The sequence below is a fragment of the Lygodium microphyllum genome, chromosome 22 (genome assembly GCF_053477565.2).
Source record: "Lygodium microphyllum isolate KBCC chromosome 22, Lygodium_microphyllum_v1.1.10, whole genome shotgun sequence".
Taxonomy (NCBI): domain Eukaryota; kingdom Viridiplantae; phylum Streptophyta; class Polypodiopsida; order Schizaeales; family Lygodiaceae; genus Lygodium; species Lygodium microphyllum.
The window spans coordinates 135,432,395-135,458,367 of record NC_141156.1 but is presented as its reverse complement, the minus strand read 5'-3'; the positions used below and the strand labels follow the sequence as shown (position 1 = coordinate 135,458,367).

The following is a 25,973-nucleotide window of genomic DNA, read 5'->3' as shown; positions in this document are numbered from 1 at the left end:
ATCACTTACCTCCTTAATGATACCATATTTTGAAAACACGTCTGCAACCTGCAAAATTCCACAGTTCTTTTTTTATATTCCAAACAATCTATTGCAAAAGCATGGGTTATAAAGACAAATGAACCCATAAATTCTGTGCAACAAACTTACCAGATTCAAGTTTTATAAATGAGACAGAAGATTTAGATGAAATTACTCCTAGAAATTTTCATAAAAGAAAAGATAATTAATCAGAATCAGACAAGTTTTAAGCTTTGTAAAAAGAGGGTACTTTTATCTAGTATTTGAGAGCTGATTGTAACTGCTATAAGATTCCATGCAAAATGCACCACTCCCTTCTTTATTGCATATATAAAATCCTTTCTTGGCCATCATCATACTCTTGCACTGTCACCACTTATTTGACAGTTTCAAAGCTGCTATTTTATTTGTCTGGCCCACTCTCGAATCTGATAAATGACACAAGATTTTCTTTCATTGCAAGAACTCTTAGTTTGACGCAGCTATAAGTTTTCTGGAAGGCACTTTACCTGACTCCAAGCTAGCATAGTTACAAGGTATCATAGACCCTACCCTGACAGGTTGTAAGCTCAAGCTTATAAGTATTGCTATCACCCATATTTTCCAGCACCACCTTCAATGATAACATCCCTTGTGAAAGCCCTACACACCAAGTCCTACTTTGTATTAGACCTGAAGGGGGTTTTCTTCTAAGGTGTCATAAATAGGACTTTCTTTTCTTTGAAGACAAAAAGGACCTTGGAAAAAAAAAGCTTCTAAGCTTTCAAGTACAAGGTAGAACAAATGAAAGGCCAAAATTAAATTGCAGATAGAAAACACAGAAAGAAAAAGAAAATAGTACTGCCTTCAAAGGGCCAAAATTGGCATATGAGACCTAACATTGCATACATTTGAATGGTAGCAATGCCTAGAGTGTACAGCAAAAGGGAGGAGGGATACTATTTCGGAACTAACTGCTTGGCTCCTATGGTGGTTGATAAATTATAATAGTCTAGATCCTGACATGGTGTGTCAGTCGTAGCCAAGAGCCTTGTGGATGGGAACACCTACTCCACTCTCCACTAGATCTCTAGAGCTCAATCTAGTATCGACCCCCTCATACAACCTCTCATGTTAGTGGAGCCTAATAAGGCCTATGTTGGATCAAATGCACAACTTAATAAACAAGAAGGGGAGTAGAGAGTGAGAATGAGAGTAGATATGCAGAGGTGTCCAAGAGTACCTTCACAATAATGAATCAAATGAATGAAAGTACAAGACACAACCCTAAGGTCATATGGACCTACACACTGAAGTGTGTTCACACTAGGAAAACCCTCCTCCTCTACAAGAGGGTAAACCGTGCCCATGGATAGGGTGCGTTCACACCAAAACAACTCAAAGCAAAATATAAGGTGTCTTTAACAAACCCCCTTGGAGTGAACGATGTGAACGAAACACGGATGTCACAGATCAATCCCCAAATGGAAGTAAGCCTAAATCTTTGTGAAAAGCTTCAAACTTTTATCTAGATAGAGCCTCTGATTTTTGCAATCACGCAAAGGCATTTCTGAACTTTCGGCAAAGTCAACATCTCTACTAACAAGCACTAAGCTTGTAACCAATTGATATAGCTGATAGCCTTTGCTCTCAATATTGTACCCAATAAAAATGCATTAGATTGCTTTGTCATGCAGCTTGAGTTTCTTTTGAGACTGAACATGAGTGTAGGCAAGACAACCAAAAATATGCATGCGTGCAACCAATAATTTTTGCCATTCCATGCATCATAAGGCGTGACAATCTTTAATCCCTAAGTAGATGAATGGGTCACCACATAGCAAGCTGTATGGATCACATCCAACCAAAACCTATCTGGCAAAGATTTTTCCTTAAGCATGCATTTAGACATCTCCATAAGAGATCTATTCATGCACTCAACAAGACCATTTTGTTGTGGTGTATAAAGCATAGTGCACTAATGAATAGTACCCCTAGAAGAAAGAAATGTTGTGAATTCCTTTGACATGTACTCCCCTCGTCCATTAGTGAAGAAAGTAGGCAAAAGCCAACCATCCAAGTGTGACGTGTGTAGTCGTCAACGAAGGCAACAAAGTAGATGCATCCACTAAGAAAGGGAGTGTGCATTGGACCATACATCACTATGCACAAGCTACAATTTATGTGTGAAACCTACAATTTCATCCTTGGAAAAAACAAACCTATGCATGTTGCCAAGCAAACACCCCTCACATATGTGATTACGAGGCATACACATTTCAAGCAAATCATGCACCATATCATCCATGTACAAGCATAACAAACTATTAAAACTCGAGTGCCCAAACCCCAACACACCATAACTCAGCACCAAATAAGGCAAAAGCATCCACAATAAAAGTATCTAAATGAGGCTGTCTATCATAAACATCAAGTCTATTCAAGCCATGGCAATAAAGTATCAGTGATACGTCATCATCATATATGTCTTTAACCACACATTGTGGGCCAATGAAGCGAACTTCAAAGCCACTAGTAGCAATTACTGACACCCTTTAAGTGACAACATCCTCATTCACTATAATAATAATGATTTTCCCGATGCCTTGGATTGTACAAGTAGCATTGTTGGCCACTGTGACAATGCCCCCCTTTGTAGCATCAACCAAAGCAATGAAAGATGCTTGGATGTGGTAATGTGCTTGCTAGCACCACTATCAAAATACCAATGCTACTCACTATCCTTTGCTAAAAGGCCTACATCATGCATGATGGGGTCATAAAAACAATACACTACAAAAGCATATGAACTCAAAGATTGTGCAAGATTAGCCGCTTCATTCTTCCCATCACTAGGAGGACTAGACATGGTAGTCATGAAAGCCAATGAGGCTTGTTTCTTCTTCTCCTCCATAGCCTTCTGCTTGTGACACTCAAAGATCTCATGCCCTGGCTTGCAGCAGTAGTTGCATCTCTTCTTTTTTTGCTAGTCTTCTTTGTGCAAAGAACCGTTTCCTTCTAATGGTTGGTTGATGACTTCCCTTTGGCCTCTACGATGAGAGGAGGCCTTGACGATCGAAGGTGATAGCAAAGTGATTGAGATAACTCTACTGCTCCTCCAATAGAAGTGTGGCCAACTTGTCAACAAAGTGTTGATGCCCATTTCCCTAAGAAACCACTCGCAAGGTGGTAGCAAACATCTGATAGGATTGTGGAAGACCACCAACACAATAGAGACAAGATTGCTCTTGGATATCTCTACGTCAATGTTCACCAACTACTCATGCCAATATGTAATCCGTGTAAGATAGGCATCCATGCTGTCCCCTTCATGTATCATCAGAATCTAATTGCTTTCTCAAATAGGCAATATGTGCCTCATTCCTAACCTAATAAAGATATGCAAACTTATCCCAAGCACTCTTTGTAGTCCAACATGAGTGAATGTGCGAAATAATGAGTCTCTTCATCGACAGAGCAATCAAAGAATATACTTGAGTATCCTACATATCCGAGCAGTAGGAGCAACAACAATAACCCTTGAAGAACTAGAAGTGTTAGTAGACCCACCTGAAGTAGAAGCCCTAGCACATGGAATTGCATTAAAGCTGTTGGCCGTACATGTCAACCCATGACAATTCCCCAAAATTCTTTTGCTATCAATACATGCTTCATCATGTTTTACCAAGTGGAATAGTCGATACCATCCCACTTGTCATCAATAGAAAGCATCCCAAACAGCCCGTTCTAATTACGTGTCATCTTTCCACATGCTAAATACAAATTGCAACTGAGACAACTACTCAAATTTGTCCAAAAATGGACAAGGGAGTTATTTCCTAACTCCCAACACCTTTGTGCAGAAAAAAAAGGGCTGAAAAATAAAATGAGGTAAGAAAGAGCTTACAATCCTTGCAAATGTCGATGTAGATGTTGTTTTGGCATTTACACAAAGTAATGTTGATGCAGCAAACTGAGATTTGTCAAAATCGAAAGTTGAGGCAATTTGGATGAAAATCCCCAAAATTTTACGCACAAATGTCAAAAAAAATTGCTAAATTTGCACAAACTCCATGAAGATCCACAAAATGGAAGATGAACCTAGCAAAAGCCCCAATTTTTCTAAATGGAAATTTCAAGAAATTTGAGAAGTTGGGCAGGTCAATCGAAAACTCCCAAAATTCTGGGCACCAGGTGCATGAAATTGAATATTTCTTCGAAATTCACAATGGGACAAGCAAGATGGACCCAAAATTGGACAAATTTATGAACACCTCTAAATTCAAAAAACTAGGGCTTTAGCACATATAGGGTTTTCAAAGTTTTTTTGCACAGCAAAAAATGGCAAGGATGGGCAAGACAGGCTACAAATTGCACAAATTTTTGAAAACCCAAGTAGGGCTGAGACAGGTTGCATGAACTACTGAGAGAGACTATGTGCAAGGGTGCATGTAGGACTGTGTGCAAACCTGCATGCAGATTGTGCAAAGAGAGAAGGTGCATACAGCCTGTGCAATGAGATATTGAGTGTAGCCTGCTTCTCTCCATCTCAAATATGGATCCACAGACTCATTTCGACAATAGTACAGCTACACAAAACTGGTCCTTCCCTTTAATGATAGCTTGCATGTAACCTATCTCTTTGAGAAACCGAAGAAAGAAATTCTCTCTTTTTTTCATGGAAAGAAAACTATTAACAACACCACAGAAATCCCCCTAAGGTATACAAGGAACTATATGAAAAATAGTAGCTAAGAACATCACAAAGACAATGGTTGTGTGAACAACCAATCTGGTGGGCTATAATGCTAGAGCATCTGAGTGGTAATGTGGGAAAAGGTGCCTGAGTCCAGCAAAGACTTGTTCCTCATGAAACCATAGACATGTTTCCCATAAAACCATGAGAGAGTGCAAAGGAACCAGAAGCATAAAATATAAGCACATAAACATTGGATATTGAATAGTAAAAGTAAAAAATAGACAACTCAAGGATGGTCAAGAACGGGCAATGAAGTCCATCACATCCTGGGAAGAGGCACACATCTGCAGCAGCCTTTCAAATCCCCAGAACAGGAATGTCAGGCCCAAAGAGCCTTCAAGTCAGAAAACTATATCATCAATCTAACCCTACTACTAGGTAATGAAATGGACACGTATAGGATTGCATGATGATCATGTTTAGTGTCAAGGGGGGCCAAAGTTCTCAACTTCCCCTAGGAATTTGACTTTCCAATAAAAATCCCACAATTGGAAAGAGGATTTAGAGATGTTCTAGTGTGATGACCTGGCATTTGTTGATATAGCAACATGACCAAATCAAGAAGTAAAAGGATCAATCAATTTAATTTAGAGAGTCTACCCTTTAAATTTTACAAGTTAGCTATTGTTGTGTTTAGCTTTTGCATTTTAAAAGCTGCATTTCGCTTTTTCTGTGCAGAAAAAGTCATGTGTGCCAAAAGCTGGGTAGGAAGCAACCATAAAATGGCACTTGTGGCAGTAAGTCAGTTGGATGAGAAGACCTATTCGCAGTCATGGGAAACAGTGAAACAGAAAGAGAATGGAAACGGTAAAATTTTGGAGTTTCGGGGAGTTTCCGGTAGCTATAGAGATGAGAAAGGCAGAAATGGAAACATGAAAGGAAACAGAAATGAAAATGGTGAAATGGCAGAAAAGTGTAGTTTCAGGGCATTTCCTGTTGTCCAATCCTGATTGTCTAAGGCTGTGGCACTGCAAAATTACTCACAGCTGTAATAGGTGAAGTGATGGCTGCAGACAACCTCAAAGTTTGTAACAGGTACACAAACACAAGTGACCTAGTAGGTATTGTTAAAACATTTCTCCCATGGCCAAAAACAAGTTTAAAAAAAGGGCAAGATTGTTTCAACCAACCATACTCCAAAAATAACATACATTTGCATACGCACATAAAAGCTTACCATAAAAACCATGAAACTAGCATGCGAAAACAGCTACTACAGTCCTCAACTACACCTGTTGCGCCACATTATCAGCAAACTTCTATACTGCTGGTGCTGCCCCCAATGCAGCTTTTGCAGCGCTCCATGTGTGCTCCAGCTTGCCACATTGCTGTCCTTGCCAAAATGCTAAAACACAAGTCTCTCTTGCTCATTGAACATGCTGCTGCATCATTTGACTGCTCCAGACTGTCAATGCTGGTGTTCGACATTAAGTCTCTCTTGTTCATTGAACATGCTGCTGAATCATTTGACTGCTCTAGACTGTCAATACTGTTCGACATCGAAGCACAGCTGGTTGCTACTTCGCCACTGCTCAGTACTACTCATGCTATCAATCCAGCCAGTCACACATCCTTTTGCAGCCTCTTGCCCAACAAATGTAAGTTGTGCTGCTCTTGGACCCTCAAGAGTACTGAGGAAGCACAATGTATAAGGACTTGCCCCAAACAAGGCAAGAGACTTACCTAGGACTTTTCTCACACTAAAAGCTCCAGACAAACTGAGGAGGTCAAATGGCTCTACAGCTAAATCATGCCAAGAGGTGGGATAGGTGGCCACAGATCACAGTACTACCCTGTTGGATTCCTTGACCAATCCCATTGGGTTTCAAAGGTAAGATAGATAGTATGGCAGAGCACCAGGAAAGTAGACAAAGATAACATAAGAGCAGCAATACTATCACCCTTTTCTAATGAGGAGACCTTGAGAGCACTTGTAGCCCTTTTGGGAGACGAGCAGTATCTAGAATCAATAGACACTCCAGGATGCTGATGGAGGGTCGAGCTGGCTGGACATAATAACTCCCTCAAAGCCTATTGGAAGAAGCTTCAAAATCACTCAAAGAGCATGTGGAAGCCTCAAGAACCTCTCCTTTGTCTTTCAGGAGCTAGACTCTCCCTTTGAAGGCAGGCATTAATACGAAAGCCTAGGGACAACTAGCTTTCCCTTTCTTTAAATTTTCTTCATGAGCTTTTCCTTTATATCCAAATTCTGAAGTCCTTCATTCTTTTGGCACTTTCAATTGACTAATTGTTGGGTTTGACTCACACCTATGCTCACAAAGGAGAATGACATCATTGGGCTCGCATGTCCCACATTTATGGTCATCCAAATGAAATGGTCGTTCAAGTGGCTTAGAGGCTCCTTCGGTAGAAAGAATCGAGCTTGGTACTCATTCGAACCTTTCCTTTTTGGATTTTGGCATAAGTCAGTGTTGCAACCCAAACTAGGTAGGGTTTCAATCCGAGACCCATCACCTGACTATATCCTAAAGCGGCGCATATTGTCAGATGTATCATTATGGCCTTTTATCACACCTACGTGACTTTTTGCTCTCCTTATGAGAGGTTTTTTCCCCCAATTATATTTCTGTTATTTTATGTGCTTATGTTACACAGTTCGGACACTTGTCGTGTTGTTTTACACCTTTCAGGCGTGAATGCACATTAACAACCCTAAGGTCTAAGAGTTGTACTTTGTGCTTTCATTACACTCTTGGAAATTGTATTGGGAGTCGTGCCGTGTCTTCACTCTCACACTCTCAACTGTGTACTCTCAACAATTGAGCTTCGGTCCTCATAGCTCACATTTGGTATCAGAGATGGGATTCAGCTACTCTCGGACAAGGCAGAAGGACAAGGGCAGCCAATCAAAAAATGCTCCGCAGAGTTCCAGAAGTTCACGTACTTCTCAAAGCAACAAGACACGCGCGGGGGGGGCGGGGTGTGTGGAGGGGCACACAAGCCAAGAAGAGCAAGTGCCACTATTGCAAGACGCTAGGTCATTACATCATGGAATGTAAGAAGAGCATCGCCAAGGAGAAGGAGTCATGGATGTTTGTTTCTGATGCACCTTCTACTACTAGTACTACTATAGAGTCCACATCTTTTGTTGTAGACCATGACTATTGTTTTTACACTTACAGTCATGACTCTTCTTGGGCTGATGGAGCATTTAGCTTTACTGAGGATGCTAGCACTCGCTTCTTTGACAGTAGTGCTTCTAAGCACATCACATCCCACACAGATTTTTTTTCCTCTGTTATTGCAACTCCTATTGGCAAGTTTGTGCAATGTGCCAACAATGCATCTTACCCCGTTAGAGGTGTTGGGAGATTATCTTGAAATCCATTGATGGCTCTACTCTCTATTTATAGGATGCATTATTTGTGCCACGCATAAAGAAGTATTTGTTATCCATTTCTTCTTTAGCAAAGTGTGGTATGCAAGTCACATTTGATAATGACAAATGTATAGTCAAGGATAAAGAATTCTTGACTTTGACTTTGATTGGAACATTATGCCATGGACTCTTTGAGTTAGATGCCTATTCGATTAATCAATCAATCTATTTAGCATCTACTCTTACTCCTGCTATGTCATCAGTAGAGTTATGGCATGCTCACATAGGGCATGTCAACTATGGCAGTTTGATGCTTATGCAGTATACTCAGATGCTAGATGACTTACCTCTCTTGGGGAGACCTCCTGAGTATATTTGTGAGGGATGCATTTTCAGAAAAATACATCGATTCTCGTTTCCTCATGATGTTGCTTTTAAGGCAACCGCAAGATTACAAATTTTGCATTCGGATGTATGTGAACCTATGCAAACAAAGTCATTGGATGGATGATATTATTTCGTCACCTTTGTTTATGATTTTAGTCATTTTTGCTGTGTTTACTCATTGGTGAAAAAGTTAGAGGTATATGAAGCATTTTTGGCTTTTGTTGCACTTGCTCAAAATCAATCTAGCTATAGGGTTAAGACTCCATTCGGACTGAGGGGGGAATACATGCCTTCTTGTTGAATAATTTTTTGAAGCAGAAAGGCATTGTCCATCAATCCATATGTTCCACAGCAAAATGGGGTTACAGAAAGGAAGAATCGGTCACTCATGGAGATGGCCAAATGTATGCTGAAAGCTAAGAGTTTGTGTCACGAGGACGTGAAAATTTGATGCTTTGCTTATGTTTAATTGACATTTGATTAAAGGATTAATCAAATGTGCAATTAAAAGATGCACATGTGATGTGCAAGCTTTTTCACAGTTGAAGGCCCAAGGACCCTGTGAAAAAGATGGGTGTCAAAGGCAAAAGTTGTAATAAGTTACACTTGTTAGATTCTAGGTGAATTTTGGTGTCAGTTTACCCCTAGGACTATTAATTGGCCATTAAGTGTCAGTGGTGACACTAGGGACTAGGAATTAATTAATGGATTAATGCTTATCCAAGGATCAATTAATGCATGGAACCACTTTGGGTTGCAAATGGCCTAGCCAAATAATATTTGGATAGGCAAGGTCAATTTTCTGGGCATGGATTAAGGACTGAATTAATTTTCAGAATTAATTAATTCTGAAAATTAATTAAATGGCTAGAAATTGCTGAAAATGGATTAAGAAAGCTGCCACTTGGCAAAACTTTCCCATGCAAGTGGGGGAAAGGCTAAATAGGGCTAAAGGGAGAGGGAAATCTCGTTTTTTCATTTTGGAGCTGTTGGAAAGAGGTGTTGGACTGTTGCTGCCAGCTTTTGGGGCAAATTCCCAGCCATTGGAGACCATTTTGGTAATGGAGATTGCATATTCTTGACCTTGGGAAGCTAGAAATTGCTGCTGATGCACTTTCTCTTGAAGATCACAGTCTCTGATGCTCCTATTGTTGTTGGTGCATCTGTTTGGGACTGGTACAGCAGGGCAGCAGCTGATTTTGATAAGTTCTTAGCCACAAATCTCATAATTTTCTTTGTACAGCATTCTCTCATCTCCTTCAGCCTATGCTCAGCCATTCTCAGCAATTCTCAGTTTGGGGGGGGAGGGATGGTGGTGTGTGGAGGGGCACACAAGCCAAGAAGAGCAAGTGCCACTATTGCAAGAAGCCAGGTCATTACATCACAGAATGTAAGAAGCGCATCGCCAAGGAGGAGTCATGGATGTTTGTTTCTAATGCACCTTCTACTACTAGTACTACTATAGAGTCCACATCTTTTGTTGTAGACCATGACTATTGTTTTTACACTTACAGTCATGACTCTTCTTGGGCTGATGGAGCATTTAGCTCTACTGAGGATGCTAGCACTTGGTTCTTTGACAATAGTGCTTCTAAGCACATCACATCCCACACATATTTTTTTCCTCTGTTATTGCAACTCCTATTGGCAAGTTTGTGCAATGTGCCAACAATGCATCTTACCCCGTTAGAGGTGTTGGGAGATTGTCTTAAAAGCCATTGATGGCTCTACTCTTTGTTTATAGGATGCATTATTTGTGCCACGCATAAAGAAGGATTTGTTATCCATTTCTTCTTTAGCAAAGTGTGGTACGCAAGTCACATTTGATGATGACAAATGTATGGTAAAGGATAAAGAATTCTTGACTTTGACTTTGATTGGAACATTATGTCATGGAGACTCTGAGTTAGATGCCTATTCGACCAATCAATCAATCTATTTAGCATCTACTCTTACTCCTGCTATGTCACAAGTAGAGTTATAGCATGCTCACATAGGGCATCTCAACTATGGCAGTTTGATGCTTATGCAATGTACTCAGATGCTAGATGGCTTCTCTCTCTTGGAGAGACCTCCTAAGTATATTTGTGAGGGATGCATTTTCAGAAAAATGCATCGATTCTTGTTTCCTCATGATGTTGCTTTTAAGGCAACCGCAAGATTACAAATTTTGCATTCGGATGTATGTGGACCTATGCAAACAAAGTCATTGGATGGATGATATTATTTCATCACCTTTGTTTATGATTTTAGTCATTCTTGTTGTGTTTACTCATTGGTGAAAAAGTAGGTATATGAAGCATTTTTGGCTTTTGTTGCACTTGCTCAAAATCAATCTAGCTATAGGATTAAGACTCTCTGTTCGGACCGAGGGGGGAATACGTCTTCTTGTTGAATAATTTTTTAAAGCAGAAAGGCATTGTCCATTAATCCATATGCTCCACAGCAAAATGGGGTTACAAAAAGAAAGAATCGGTCACTCATGGAGATGGCCAGATGTATGCTAAAAGCTAAGAGTTTGTGTCACGAGGACGTGAAAATTTGATGATTTACTTATGTTTAATTGACATTTGATTAAAGGATTAATCAAATGTGCAATTAAAAGATGCACATGTGAGGTGCAAGCTACTTTTTCACAATTGAAGGCCCAAGGACCCTGTGAAAAAGATGGGTGTCAAAGGCAAAAGTTGTAACAAGTTACACTTGTTAGATTCTAGGTGAATTTTGGTGTCAGTTTGCCCCTAGGACCATTAATTGGCCATTAAGTGTCAGTGGTGACACTAGGGACTAGGCATTAATTAATGGATTAATGCTTGTCCAAGAGTCAATTAATGCATGGGACCACTTTGGGTTGCAAATGGCCTAGCCAATTAATTTTTGGATGGGCAAGGTCAATTTTTTGGGCATGGATTAAGGACTGAATTAATTTTCAGAATTAATTAATTCTGAAAATTAATTAAATGGCTGGAAATTGCTGAAAATGGATTAAGAAAGCTGCTACTTGGCAAAACTTTCCCATGCAAGTGGGGGAAAGGCTAAATAGGGCTAAAGGGAGAGGGAAATCTCATTTTTCATTTTGGAGCTGTTGGAAAGAGGTGTTGGACTATTGCTGCCAGCTTTTGGGGCCAATTCCCAGCCATTGGAGACCATTTTGGTGATGGAGATTGCATATTCTTGACCTTGGGAAGCTGGCAATTGCTGCTGATGCACTTTCTCCTAAAGATCACAGTCTCTGATGCTCCTATTGTTGTTGGTGCATCTATTTGGGACCGGTACAGCAGGGCAGCAGCTGATTTTGATCAGTTCTTCGCCACAAATCTCAGAATTTTCTCTCTCTACAGCATTCTCTCATCTCCTTCAGCCTATGCTCAGCCATTCTCAGCAATTCTCAGCCATTTGGAGGAGATTTCAGCCATTTTTGGTGGGCTGATCTGTAATTTCTGCAATAAACCCTAATTTACAGCAGAAATTAGGGTTTAGCAAACACCTTGGGATCCGTGCCAAAGATTGAAGGCTCAAGGGACTGAAATCAGCAGATAATTGAAGATTATCAAGGGATTTCAAAAGCCAGCCCATCCCGAATTGATTTGGAGTAGCATTTGACCAGCCAAGGGTCAAATTGGAGAAGAAGAAGTCCTGGGTGAATCAAAGAGGCAAATGACCCAAAAGACTTGCTGGACATTTATGACAGCAAGAGCAATTGGTTAGCAGGAGGAGATTGAAGAATCTCAAGTTGTACTCCTTCCAATTGAATGAAAGCTAAAGAAATACCGCAAGGGGTGCCAATTTCGGGGCCAACAGGGTGTCTACTGTACAAGAATGTTATGGTAAAGTGTGTATTTCATTTTATGTGCATTTATTTATTGCTGTAATTAACTCTTAAATCAGGTTATCACCACCCATTGCCAAGAAGGAAGGCCGGTTTCATGGTTCCATTGCTGGGATACATCAAATCTCTTGATTTGGTGGGCCCGAGGCACCTGGTTGCAAGCCAAAGCTTTATGCTAGTGCTAATCTTTGCGCTCAGCTGAGAAATTACAGCAAGATGTTTTCATAGAGTGGGATGCAATCAAGCAGAAGAAGAAGTCTTGGGTGAATCAAGGGGCAAATGACCCAAAAGGCTTGTTGGACATTTATGACAGCAAGAGCAATTGGTTAGCAAGAGGAGATTGAAGAATCTCAAGTTGTACTCCTTCCAATTGAATGAAAGCTAAAGAAATACCGCAAGGGGCGCCAATTTTGGGGCCAACAGGATGTCTACTGTCCAAGAATGTTATGGTAAAGTGTGTATTTCATTTTATGTGCATTTATTTATTGCTGTAATTAACTCTTAAATCAGGTTATCACCACCCATTCCAAGAAGGAAGGCCGGTTACAATTTGCCACATGGCTTTTGGATAGAAGCAGTTATGTGTACTTGTCATGTTTTGAATAGGTGCCCTACCAAGACATTAAAAAATGTTATGCCTTTTGAGGCTTGGAACAGCCGGAAACCTTCAGTTGGCCATCTTCGTACTTTAGGGTATCTTGCGTATGCTCATATTTCCAAAGTACTAAGAAAGAAGTTGGATAACGACCAAGACATTAAAAAATGTTATGCCTTTTGAGGCTTGGAACAGCCGGAAACCTTCAGTTGGCCATCTTCGTACTTTAGGGTATCTTGCGTATGCTCATATTTCCAAAGTACTAAGAAAGAAGTTGGATAACGAGTCTGTCAAATGCATTTGTATAGGATATAGCAACGAGAGCAAAGGATATAGACTATATGATCCTGTTTCCAAGAAAGTCTTTGTCAATAGGGATGTGGTTTTTGATGAAAAATCAAAATTATCCCCTACTGATTTTGATACATATCAGGCTGCAAATGATGTGTTTGAAGGGCTGATGCCCATTTCTTTTGGTGATGCAACTGAAACTTCAGTAAATAAACACGATGTTCGACTAGTTGATCCATTGAGCAATGCAGAAATTCAGCTTACGGCTGATCTGAACATTCGGCAAGATACTGAATTTGAGGTTCACTTACGCATAGTCATGAAGCTAGGTAGATGCCTAGATGGTACTTGCAGACTCTGAAAGATAGTCATTTGGATGCTCCTATTGCTGGTCATACTAGAAGACATGTCCATCTGCATGATCATGCTAATACAATGGAGTTTGTTAAGGCAACACACACACTTGATGATGAGGAGCCTGAATGTTTTGAGGATGCACAACAAAGTGTGCATTGGATGGCAACAATGCAAGCTGATTTGGATTCTATCATAAAGAATCAAACATGGGATTTAGTGACATTGCTTGTTGGAAAGAAAGCCATTGGTACAAAGTAGGTCTATAAGCTGAAAAGAAATGCAGATGGATCCATTGATAAGTATAAAGCCAAGCTTGTGGCCAAAGGCTACGCACAAAAGAAAGGCATTGACTATGAGGAGACATTTGCTCCTACATCCCGTATGACTACCATTCAATCTATGGTTGCTTTGGCCGCCCATCATGGTTGGACTGTGCACCCAGCTTGATATTAAGACTGCATTTTTACATGGGAAACTTCAAGAATAAGTGTACGTACAGCAGCCCATTGGTTTTGTAGATAAGGGATCCAAACACTTGGTATGTAAACTAAAAAAGGATTTGTATGGTTTAAAGCAAGCTCCCCGAGCTTGGTATGCAAAAATTGATGCCTTTTTACTAAGCCAAGGATTCATTAATAGCTCATCAAAGTTACTCTTTACATATGCAAAGAGGGGGGATCCTTGCTGGTCACGTCTTTATGTAGATGATCTTTTGTTCACAGGAACACATGCTGATCGAATTTCAGTATTTAAGAAAAATTTGCAATAAACTTTTGAAATGACAATTTTGGGACCTTTGCATTACTATTTGGACATTCAGTTCATTCATAATATTGAAGGCATTGGAATGTCATAGTCCAAATATATTGGTGGACTTCAAGTCACCACAAAAGGAGAAGTCCACTTTGTTCTCAAAGAATTCCTGGCCTCTTGTCTTTCCGTCATCGTTACTTGAGAATTGCCAGCCAATTCGTACACCGATGGAGAATCGACTCAAGCTATCCTTGCATGATGACATTGATTTGTTTGACATTCATACATATGCTCCAACAGTTGGATGTCTCATTTATCTATGCAACACAAGGCCAAATATTCAATTTGCACTTTCAGCCCTGAGCAGATATGTGCACAGCACACGTACGTCACATTGGCAAGCTATGAAGCATGTTTTCCATTACTTGCAAGGTACTAGGACTCTTAGCCTACTTTATGCCAAGGGGGGATCACTCCAACTACATGCTTATAGTGATTCACATTGGGCTAGTGATTTTGATTCACGTCACTCTACGAGTGGAAATTGTTTCTTTCTTGGCTCATCTTGGATCTCTTGGCTTAGCAAGAAATAATCCATTGTTGCCACATCACTTGTGAAGCTGAATACAAGGTAGCTTTCACTACCACAATTGAATGTGTATGGCTGAGACGTTTGTTGGCTGATTTTGATGTATCTGTCACAAAGCCTACTCCTTTGTTTACTGACAATGTTTCATGCACGCATGAAACACATAGATATCCACTATCACTTTGTCAAAGAGAGGCTACAAGCAAAAGATACCAGCCTTGTCTAATGTCCTACCACCAATAATGTGGTAGACATCTTTACCAAAGCTCTACCTCGTGACAAATTTGAAGCATTTCGCAATGCTTTAAATTTGATCTCCTTTGGTGGATGATCCTTGTATGCTGATCACTTTTCACTCTACGAGGGTTTGTTGGATTTGACTCATACCTATGCTCATAGAGAAGTGTCGATGATCCATAGTATACTCTCCTTATGAGAGGTTTTTTTTCCCCTAATTGTATTATCTTTTATTTTATGTTACACAATTTGGGCACTTATCGTGTTTTACACCTTTTGGGTGTGAACGCACATTAACAACCCTAAGGTTTTAAGGGTTGTACTTTGTACTTTCATTACACTCTTGGCAATTGTATTGGGAGTCGTGCTATGTCTTCACTCTCACGCTCTCTTCACTGTCAATTGTGTACTCTCAGCTAAGCTTTGATCCTCCATAGCTCACACAGATGTATAATTTACTCAAAAGCAGGACAATTCAGCAGGATAGGCTGAAGACAAGGACAGGTTAAGAACAGAGATCTGAAACTGTCAAAATGTTCTAAAACATATTTATACCAGTGTCCTTTTCATATTTGATGTTGTAAGCTCGTTGTGGTGTTATAACAGTACTTTAAGGGAAAAAAAACTTTGAACAATCAAGACAGCTAACTCACAGATGAAGAGAACCAACTAAATGGCACAGTGACAATTGGTTGTCTGCATTGTAAAAGCTCTAAGCTCCAAATCAAAAGGTAGACAAGGGACACAAAGGAGAACTTTCCTGTACACTAACGTGCTCCTCCTTTTACTAGGGACAAGCTATGTCTTTTTCCCAATTATAAACATTATAAAGAAGAGCCCTTTGGGCCTTTTCAATTATATAAAATACAGTTTTTCCAGATGAAATAAGCATCTTAAAGAAGATTATGTTTTTAATATTTGTGGTTACCTCTTCAACGGTGACATCTTCTGGCAATCCCATCACATAAACATGTGTGTTGATTTTTAGTTCGAACCAGCCTTCTGGGTTACTGTTAGAAACCTGCTTTTTGACATCCTGAAGAGAGTCAATTCACACGGGTTGTTACGTGATTGTAAGTAGACAGAAGATTTAAAGTTTCAAATTGTTAGCAGATGCCAAAAAAATAAAAGATAATTTAGACTTCAGAACCTACACAAGGAGCCTAAAACTAACATTCTTTGGACATGACAATTAGTAAACCAATAACTTAATGCTGAACAACATTCAAATTTCAAGAGTAACCAAGTCAAAAAGCAGAAGCACGGACTCAGAGGGCAGTATCACAAAATAATGCTCCCTTTGACAGTTTTCCCTCTTGATAGCCAATACTCATCTGGGTTTCAAGAATTCAGGGTTGTAAAGAGAGAGATACTAACAGAGGGGGTTGCTCATAGATTGAAGTCCCTTGCCCAACTCATCCCTATTGCAGATATGTGCTCTTGACCTGAAAGAAGAGGTCTACGTTTGGAACCGATGATTTGGTTAATTAGCTCGGCTCACTACAAGTGCTAGCCCTCCCTATGCTACCTTCCCCAAAGCAGCCACCTCCCTCTCTCCAGCCTCTACAATGCTGCCAAAACTTCTCATCTGTGTCACTTCTTCCTCCTCTTATAAACGCCTCCTACCAACCTTCCTCTTCTCGCCTTCTTCAAAAAACACCCCCCCCCCCCCCCCTTTTTTTTTAATTAAAAACTCTTCTCCAACAACCTGCACCTTCCAGCCCTCAGCCCTACTGATCCTTGAATGTCCATAAACCTTCCAAGCAAATGCCTTTTTTCACTGAAATGGTGGGCCTCTGTTAAGCCCCAAAACATATTCATATCCCTTTTTCTAAAACAAGAGACGTGAGATTTTTCATATCTCATGACCTGAATCACCCACATGTCCACCTTCTGAGACATTGGTGTCTCCTCAGTTTGAGACAGTCTCAATCATAAGACCCAGGCTAAACAAGGTCCACAAAATCCAAAGGACAAAAAATCCAAATTCTAAACTCTCCCCTTCCTCATCTCGTTCAGACACTAATTTGAATCCATCCAATGAGCTATATCTCTAATGATCATCTTCGACTCTCTCACAAACGAAATCCAGCTCTGATATATCTGCAACCAAGAGATGGATGTCTGCAAATGGCTGCAGTGTTGCTGCAGACTGTTTACAAAGATCTGTGGCAATCAAGAGAAGGATTGATACATATGGTTGTTGAGTAAGCTAGAAGACAACCTGAGGATAAAGTACAATGCTCTCATGATAATGAATGCCTGCTACAGTTCTGCCAGGGTACTAGAAATAGAGGCTACACCTGAGAGAGATGAGGGAGATCTGCGAGTGACAGTACCTGACAAAACTAAGGCATCAGTTGAGATGCTACCCCCATACTATATCATCAAGGATGTATGACATACTCTACCCACCCACTGATCCTAACCGGGCCAGTCAAACACCCTAGAGAGAGGGGCCAGACAGCCACACCTCATTGATTTTTTCCAGACAACAACCACACACAATGCCCCTACACAAAGAGGGTTAACAGTCCAAGAAGCAAAGGAGATCAAAGTTACATGTCAACTGAGGGTGCACATGTTATGTCTCTAGACATCCGGATGGGCGCTAATAGCATTGGTCATAGTGATCATGAAGTGACTTAGTGCGAATGCACTAAGAGCACTTCAGGGTTAGGGCAGCCAAGTCTTATTGTGCACATTCATTCTATGATCACCACTCTTGGAATCTTGGCCCATCGGCCCACGCATCCGTACACAGGGACGGTGTGGGTTGGTGGTATGGGATATCACCCTTGGGATGCAGTCGTGACCTGAAGATCTGCTAGCTCCGAAGCTTGAGGGTAAGCCCGTTTTGCTCTGTGGTTGGGAGATGATTCTGATGTCCAATTCCTTTCCTAGTGAGTTTGGCTTGCGTTGTGTTTCATGTCCAAGTTGGACCCTAAGGGAACAGCTCATTGGTATCAAAGCCCCAACCTGCAATTGGAGGCGAGATCCAACAATGTGCACAAAACCACTTTTCCTCATAGAACCATGATGGTTCAAACCTAACAAGTACTCATTCTTGTTTCTTCTACTCATTCTCAGGTTTGGTGTTGAGGCAATGCTTGGGCGCAAGGATTTTCAATGGTTCTGACAATTGGAGTCCAAGGAGCTGCCACTCCAGGGCTATGGCAAACTAACATAGGAAGCTGAAACATAGTGCTCTGAATAAGCATTAGAATTTTTTGTTGCTAGTAATTTCTGTCGATTCAATAGTTAATGTTAATGTTATTATTAATCTTAATGCTAGTGTAACATTAAATGTTATCATCACCTTACCATTTAATGTTTGCTTTAATTATAGCGTTGGTTTAATCTTAAGATTATGTTTGAATGTTAAGATAAACGTTGTTGTAGGCATCAGGGAGAGAGAAAGACTGTGATGGTGAGGAAAGAGAAATGTGTAGATTCTCTACCAATGCAATGATGAACGGGGAGAGAGAGAGAGAGAGAGAGAGAGAGAGAGAGAGAAAGAGAAGAAAGAATGAAAAAAAGATCTATTAACGTCTCTAGAAGGCCAGAATGACCTATGAGATCATAACTAATACAATTGGCATCATCATCTCTCATCAAAGAAAAAAACAAAATTATGTCTAAGTCTACATGATAAATTGAAATAGAAAATGAAGAATATGGAAAACGAAGAAATTGAAAAGAGTATAGCAAGAAGAAGCATGTTAGTCTGCCAGTTGTTTGGACTAGTAAGCTTGATCAATGTATTCAAACATTTGGCACCTAAACACGTTATACCACCCAAGAGAAGAAATTATTGGGGGTCATCCATGCACTTAAAGTATAGTAGCATTATTTGTGCAGCCCCCAATTTATTATTTGAACGAACCACCATTCACCAAAATACCTATGTGATCAGCTCAATCTCTAAGGCCACAAGGCAATATGGACAGAGCTTATGCAAGAGTGTGACTTCGAAATTTGCTTTAGGAAGGGTGCAACTAATATGGTTGCCGATACTCTTAGTCGAACTCCTGAAGTCAATGCCTTATTCTTCTCCGAAATTTCAACTGATTTCTAAGTGTTGCCAAAACGATCTTCACTTGGGTAAGATCTGGCAACTAGTGCAAGAGGAACCTACTAGCCTAGGAAGCTTTGGCTCTCTAGACGCCTAAAGGCTGACTACTAAGAGAAAGATGATGGAAAAGTATTCCATTTGTAATGGATTGCTTTTTAAGCAAGGCAAAGTATGTGTGTTTGATGATCAAGATATCCACAAGAAAAGGTTATATAAGTGTCATGATGCACCAACTGCTAGACACCTTGCATACACCGGACTTTGTTCTTGGTCACTCGCTATTTTTATTGGCCACATATTAAGACTATAGCTGAGTCTTACATGCATGACTGCCCACAGTGTCAACTTAATAAAGCTGAACGGCATAGACAAGTGAGAATGTTGCATCCTTTACGAATTACTAATAGAAAATGGTATAGCATTTCTATGGATTTTGTAGTACGATTAGCTCGTACGAATAGAGGTACAATCTAGGTTGTGGTCGGCTGATTGACGAAAATGAATCGATTCATTCATACAAAGATAACCGTGAAATGCCATGAGTTGGTTGGTCTCTTTGTTGACTTGCATTTCTTTTTGGGCACTTTGGACACCCTATTTTGGGCCTGGTGCCTATATATGGGCAAACTGCCATCCCACTCTCATTGTCCATCAATGATCGTTCGCGATCAACCAACCCTCCTCATTTTCTCATTTCCCTACCACCGTCTAGCACCCACACTAATGCGTAAAGCTGCATATTGGGGCTGACTGTTGCAGCCTTGTACCTTCAACCATTGCAATCACATTGTTCCTTCTCTCTCCTACATTCTCTCTTTGTCTCCTCTCCATGTTCACTTTCCTCTTTCCGTTGTACACTCTCATAGCACCGCTAGACATGTGGCATATGGATAGTCCCCTCAGCCCACACATTTCAAGATTCCTAAAGGTTTGGTTGATTGGCCTACCACACCAACTACATTAGACTTCACCCCACACACTCATCTAGCCACTCTTACGAAGGCTCCTTCCTTAGATCTCCATCTCACCACGGCTTTCATTGGCAAAGATCGCCAAACATCACATTGGTGGCCACACCCTTAGGCTAGCACCTTCTAGGTCCCTTACGGTATACTAGGCTAGTATATCCTTAGGCTAGTCTAGCACTACTTATTACTCAACAGCTAACATGCACCCTTTGTTCGATGCCTTGGCCTCTCTAGGTTCACCCTTTAAGCTTCAGAGGAATGATAACCATTCCCTCTGTAGTCTTTGTCGGTTCTTGGGCAATCAATATGCATCCATGGACTGATGCCTTGACTGCTTTGGGGTATGACCTCTCAAGGTAAATAGGTGTGAGCTTTGCTTGGCAATCCCTCTTGGTTCTCGTTTTGAACCTGAGAGGGAATGCTAAACTAAAATAGGTTCATTACACATTAGACCTTCAATAGATCATTAAATAGCCCCAAAACTCAGATGCACTTAGTGTGCTTCAGCGTCCCATAAGAAAATCCTAGCATATCTTCACAACATACAGGTTTGGGAGCAAAGTGGCAGTGAGGCTGCAGAAGTTGGTGCAAGAGGACATGAGCAAGAGAGGAGGTTTACAGCCATTGTGATCAGCACCCTAGTAACCTTCAGATTTCCAGCAATTCACACCTATTCCTTCTTGCAGTAAACCATAGCCCTTTCTTGAATCAAGTGACTAGTATACAGTGCTCAAATTGCTCAGCAAATGCGTCTTTCTCAATTGTCATATAATACATGCAGCATTACCTAAATGGAAGATTCCTTTTTTCTTCATCCTATCTTCTTTTTATGGAGGTATATATGCACTTCTGCAGCAGGGGACAACACTCATATTTGCATTCACTGCAAAAATACAGCTAATTAACACAAAATACCAGGGTCATACCCGTATTGACCCCATTGTGTGTGAATGTCTATTGCTAGTTAATCCTAATTTGATTGTCTGCATGTCTATTGCTAATTACACAAAATCTCAGGGTCATGCTGTAACTTATCAATTCAAAAGAATAATGTAATGCTTCAAGAAAAAATGCAATGCAGTCTCCAATACTAAAAAACGGATGTGTGCTTCACTCAAAGCACAGCAGTAAGTAAATGAAGCCTGCTGTCCTTGCCATATCACTTACATGACACAAAAAAAAAATGTATTCCATTTATGAAGCAATCACTTCCATGCACAGTCACAACTACTAAAACAATTCAAACTTACTCGTCATAACAAGCCCATGTCATGTGCTACAATATTAAGAACCTAGGTATATGATCAAGGGCCAAATTCACTACTGTGCAACCAGAATTCAGATATCTTATTCAAAGTTAAAGTACCTACATAAGCAGAATATAGTTTCTCATAATAGAAGTCACAATGAATAATGGACCAACATATTCAGAATCTGTCAATCCTAACAAGAAGAAAACTGTGACAGCATTTCCTCTATACAGATAAACAAAAACAACAAATAACTACCTGTGCTTCCATTTCATCGGTTGATTTCCGCTTATTAGCAAGTGTTTTTTCTTGAATATCCTCTACTGAAGGAGTATTTTCTTCTGCCTCTTCTGCAATCTTCAAGGTTGGAAACACTTCCTCTTCATGTACGAACGTCATTTCTTCAGCTCCATAAAGTGGAGTCTCAAGAACAGGATCACCCTATCAATTTTTCAAATATCAACCCTCACTGAATTAGATAAAAATGCACATAGAGCTGTCACAATGTGCAGACTATATTTGTTTTGAGACTTCCCATGCATGACAACAACTTCACTAATTGTCATCATATGACTTGCAAACACATAGTTTAGGCCAAAATCCTATCGAAAAACCTCCACAAGATTGAATCAATGGATAATATATTAATATAAGACATACAAGAACTATGCCCAAGGTAGCATGTGTATCAACTTATGTTCAAAGTGAGGTGGGTGTGTTAGCTTTGCACATATCATGGGTATTTATGGTTCTGGCTGGATCAGCACATTATGTTTTTCATCCCTCTAACTTGCTTGGGAAATCATTTTTGTTAGGCTTTTTCTGCATGGAATGCTGCTGACCTGGCCAGCACATTTCTGCCATCCCACCTGATGCAGGTCACACCTATTTCCTGGCCAATCTGGTCCTATTTAATTGCATTGTGATTGGCTATTGTAAGCCTTCCCACCCACTCTCTCATTATCTGCCATGGAGATTGTGAGAGATGTTGGATCAAAGAACAGCAGACTCACAATGAACACTGAACAGAGAACAGAGAGAGAGAAAGAGAGAGAAAGAGACAGAAAGAGAGAAAGAAAGAAAGAAAGATATATTAACATATACATAAGGCCAATGTGGCCTATGAGACAAAATCCAGAGTACATCCGTGTCTAATGTCATCTCATCAGTAAGGTAAAGATAACATTACAAATAAGTGGGTACCCTATGAAACAATATTGAAATTAACTATACGATGGGACTATACTAGGGTTGAACCATGTGTAGTGTTGTTTCATCGATAGAAAAGAAAAAGGAAAGGAAAGGAGAACCAGATCTGATAGAACCATGTACAAAAGTGTGGTGGAGACTATCGGCTGTAGCTGATCTCAAGATCTGCACATGATCTTATCTATGATGCGGTCCCTAGCTACTTCACTGATATGCCTGGTGGTGAGTCTTCGGTGTCTCGTGATAATGGCTCTAATTCAACTGTGGTGTGGCCTCCTCGGAGGTGGTCCTAGTAGACAAGGTCGTCGTACTCGACGAAGGGAAATGGCTCTATCTAATGTGACTCCACGGCGTGGCCTGTAAGGTGTCTGACAGGGTGGCTCTGTCTCTGCTAGGCTGTTAGTGTCAATAGGGTCAACTCTGTAGAAGAAGCCTGTCACTGCTCTCTCTGTGTGTCCCTCTAGATGAGCTGACCTCTTGGCTCGCAGTAGTGTAGTTCGGCACCTCTCAAGCTCCAAGAGGAAAAGACCTAGGCAGCTCTGGTCCTCGTACTCCATGAAACGACGAAGGGGTCCAAATCCATCACGGACGAGGCAGTGGTACCGTCCTCGTATGTCATAGTATACTATGCATCTGCATATGTAGTGCTCCGTCTCACGCTCTCGACCTCAAAGCTGGCAAGTCCTATCCTCTGCTAGTGTATTTGTCCATCTTCCTGTCTCCATCTGAAGCCTATGTGAGGAGATGCGAATTTGTCCGATAGCGACCCGTACGCTATGGGAGAAATAGGTGTCCATATATGCTGGCCAAATAGTGAAACCATCATCAGAGAGAAATAAGAAATGACTCCTGTAGAACTCCATCCTCGATCCTAGAGGGAGTGGTGGATGGATCCATGTCCTTGCTATCTCAATCCTCAAGATATCAGCTCTGATCGACTAAGAGAAAGTCTAGGGCAGTCAAGGCTATAATCCAAAGGTGGAAGACAGTTAATATCCAAACCATGTAGGCTCATCCAAATAGTCATCTATGAAAACCAACACCTCTTCTCGCCTCCTGCTGCTAGTTGCCTAGATGAGGTTAGTGCCAATCTAGAGTATCTTTGGCATGGAAGTTCCCATAGTCTGTGCCAAAAGGTCACTGCCCCGAAGAGTGCCTCCATAACTATAGGTGTTGCCCCTAGCTCTGCTCTGACAATGGGATGTGGGGTGGAGGGCTTACTCCTAATCATGCATGTTATCATCATGATCAATGGCCTTTCCATGCTATCCCAACCATCATAATAATCTCTCTCTACTCCAATCTGATCAATGAGTGGGCTAAGACGCTTGTAGTACAAGCTGCAACCCCATACCTCTACTCCATATAGTAATGTAGGTGTGACTAGGGTGTCAAACAACTAGAGTTTGGTGCGGGGCTCCTGAACTGTATGTGAGCACATTGACTCTCAAGTGTCCCTAGTGCTGCGTATCCACGTGCCGATGTGCCTCTAATGCCCCTCTCAACGAAAAACGTGGGCCAGAGAAGGTGACTCCCAAATAAACATATTCCCTCACATGCTCCAATATGTCTCTCCCAAATGAGAACTGGTACATAGATCTAGTCACCCATGCTGCTGAAGGATTGAAAACCATGGTTTTGGTCTTCCCAAGGTTCACTGTGAGGTCTTTATCTCTATAGAAGATGTGAAAAGCATCTAGATGGCACTGCAATCCCTCCAGTGAATCTGAAATGAGAACAATGTCGTCTGCATACAGTAATATCGGTATCAACACCCCTGCCAGGCTGGCTCCAGCTCCTCCTCCTCGGTCTATGTAATCAGACACTTCATCTATGTATAGACCAAACAATGTGGGTGAAAGTGAACATCCTTGTTTCACTCCTATGATACTATCAATCCTCTCTAATAGTCCCCCCAAGTGCTCGTTCATGACCTGTCACTGCCTCATATAATGCATAGACACCCAATCGTATACCCTCTGGTACTCCAATGTCCTGCAATCTCTACATGATGCGTGTGCGAGGTATTGTATCAAAAGCTTTGCGAAAGTCTACAAAGCAACAATAGATCCTCGTCTCGGGCTCGACCCTCCTCAATAATGGCTCTAAGTGTGGGAATATGGTCCAGCGTGGTATATCCTCGTCTCAAACATGCCTGTCCTTGTGCTCTCTTGCCTTACATTTCAGCCCACTCACTGAGTTCATGCTCCAATATAGATCCATATATCTTGGCCAAAGTATGACTGATCATGATAGTCATGTAGTTGCTAGGAATCAAGGAATCACAAATTTTAAATAGTAGAATTATAGAATTGTCTAACCAACTCATAGGGAAACCTTCACATACTACTCTATTGAACATATGTGCTAATATGGGTGCTAATATGTCACAAGCATGTAAGAAATGTTATGCTACTAGTCCATCCTCATCCTGTGCCCTCCCATTTTGTAATCTATAAATTGCATCCCTAACCATTTTCCATGTGAAGGAAGACCACTGTGTTGGCCTACAAGCTTGTGAAGGCTGCATAGGTGGCTGTCCCGGCAGGTCATACAACTGTCTCCCATAGTCAAGCCAAGCATCTGGTGATGTAATCTGTATGGGGGGCTATCTTTCATGAAACATCTTCCATGCGCTTTTGCTATCGCGCCCCAAAAACAGCTGATATATCTTTGCTTCTGTTTTCGCTAAGTAGTCTCGTTTCTTCTTTCACACAAGGCGTTTGAAGAACGCCTTTGCTTGGCAATGTGTCTGAGTGCCTAGCTCCACTTCTCTCTGTAAGCAAGCTCGGATGACTACACACTCATCATACCAGCTATTTTGGAGAGCAGTAGATCGTGTGGGTCTACATCGGCGCAAGGTGTGTGGGAATGCATACATGGCTGATCCATGTATGGCCTCCGCAGCCCGCTATATCCCTTGTACATTCTTTCAATGATCTACTCAAGTCCAATGTATGTAAACCGGTCTACAAAGAACCACTATAGATGTGTGCGGTGTCTTCCATAAAGTAGTATTTGGGATGTTTAGGAAGGCATGGTGTTTCATGTTTCATATGTACACAAGAGAGAATGAATGTCAAAATAGTATGATCTGCTGCTACGCCAATTGGTCTCTTAGATATCTTAATGTTTTGGATGTTTAGTATCAATACTGGTGAGCCTATCAAGTAGTCCACAATACTTGCCCCTCCTTTATGATTCCAACATGTCAAATTGTTAGATCCTAGCCATTTTGGCATACCATTAAAGATAGCTAGTCTATGTGCACTTCCCAAAGTCAATAGGTGTGTCCCATAGGTACTCACTTCTTTATCCTTGGCTCTCTTGCGTA

General features: G+C 40.9%; 1 protein-coding gene across 9 annotated transcripts in view; it reads right to left on the bottom strand.

The window, feature by feature from the left end:
* The window catches only part of ELF9 (RNA binding (RRM/RBD/RNP motifs) family protein), an 80,612-nt gene that overhangs the window by 39,037 nt on the left and 15,602 nt on the right, over positions 1 to 25,973 (bottom strand). For 8 of the 9 annotated variants that reach the window (XM_087662909.1, XM_087662913.1, XM_087662908.1 and 5 more), the window contains 3 exons: positions 21,689 to 21,871; positions 16,066 to 16,173; positions 10 to 48 (listed from right to left, as the gene is read on the bottom strand). In XM_087662909.1, the coding sequence (XP_087519035.1) occupies positions 10 to 48; positions 16,066 to 16,173; positions 21,689 to 21,871 (330 nt within the window). The remainder of the gene's footprint in view (positions 1 to 9; positions 49 to 16,065; positions 16,174 to 21,688; positions 21,872 to 25,973) is intronic. The other variant, XM_087662914.1, reaches the window with a different exon arrangement.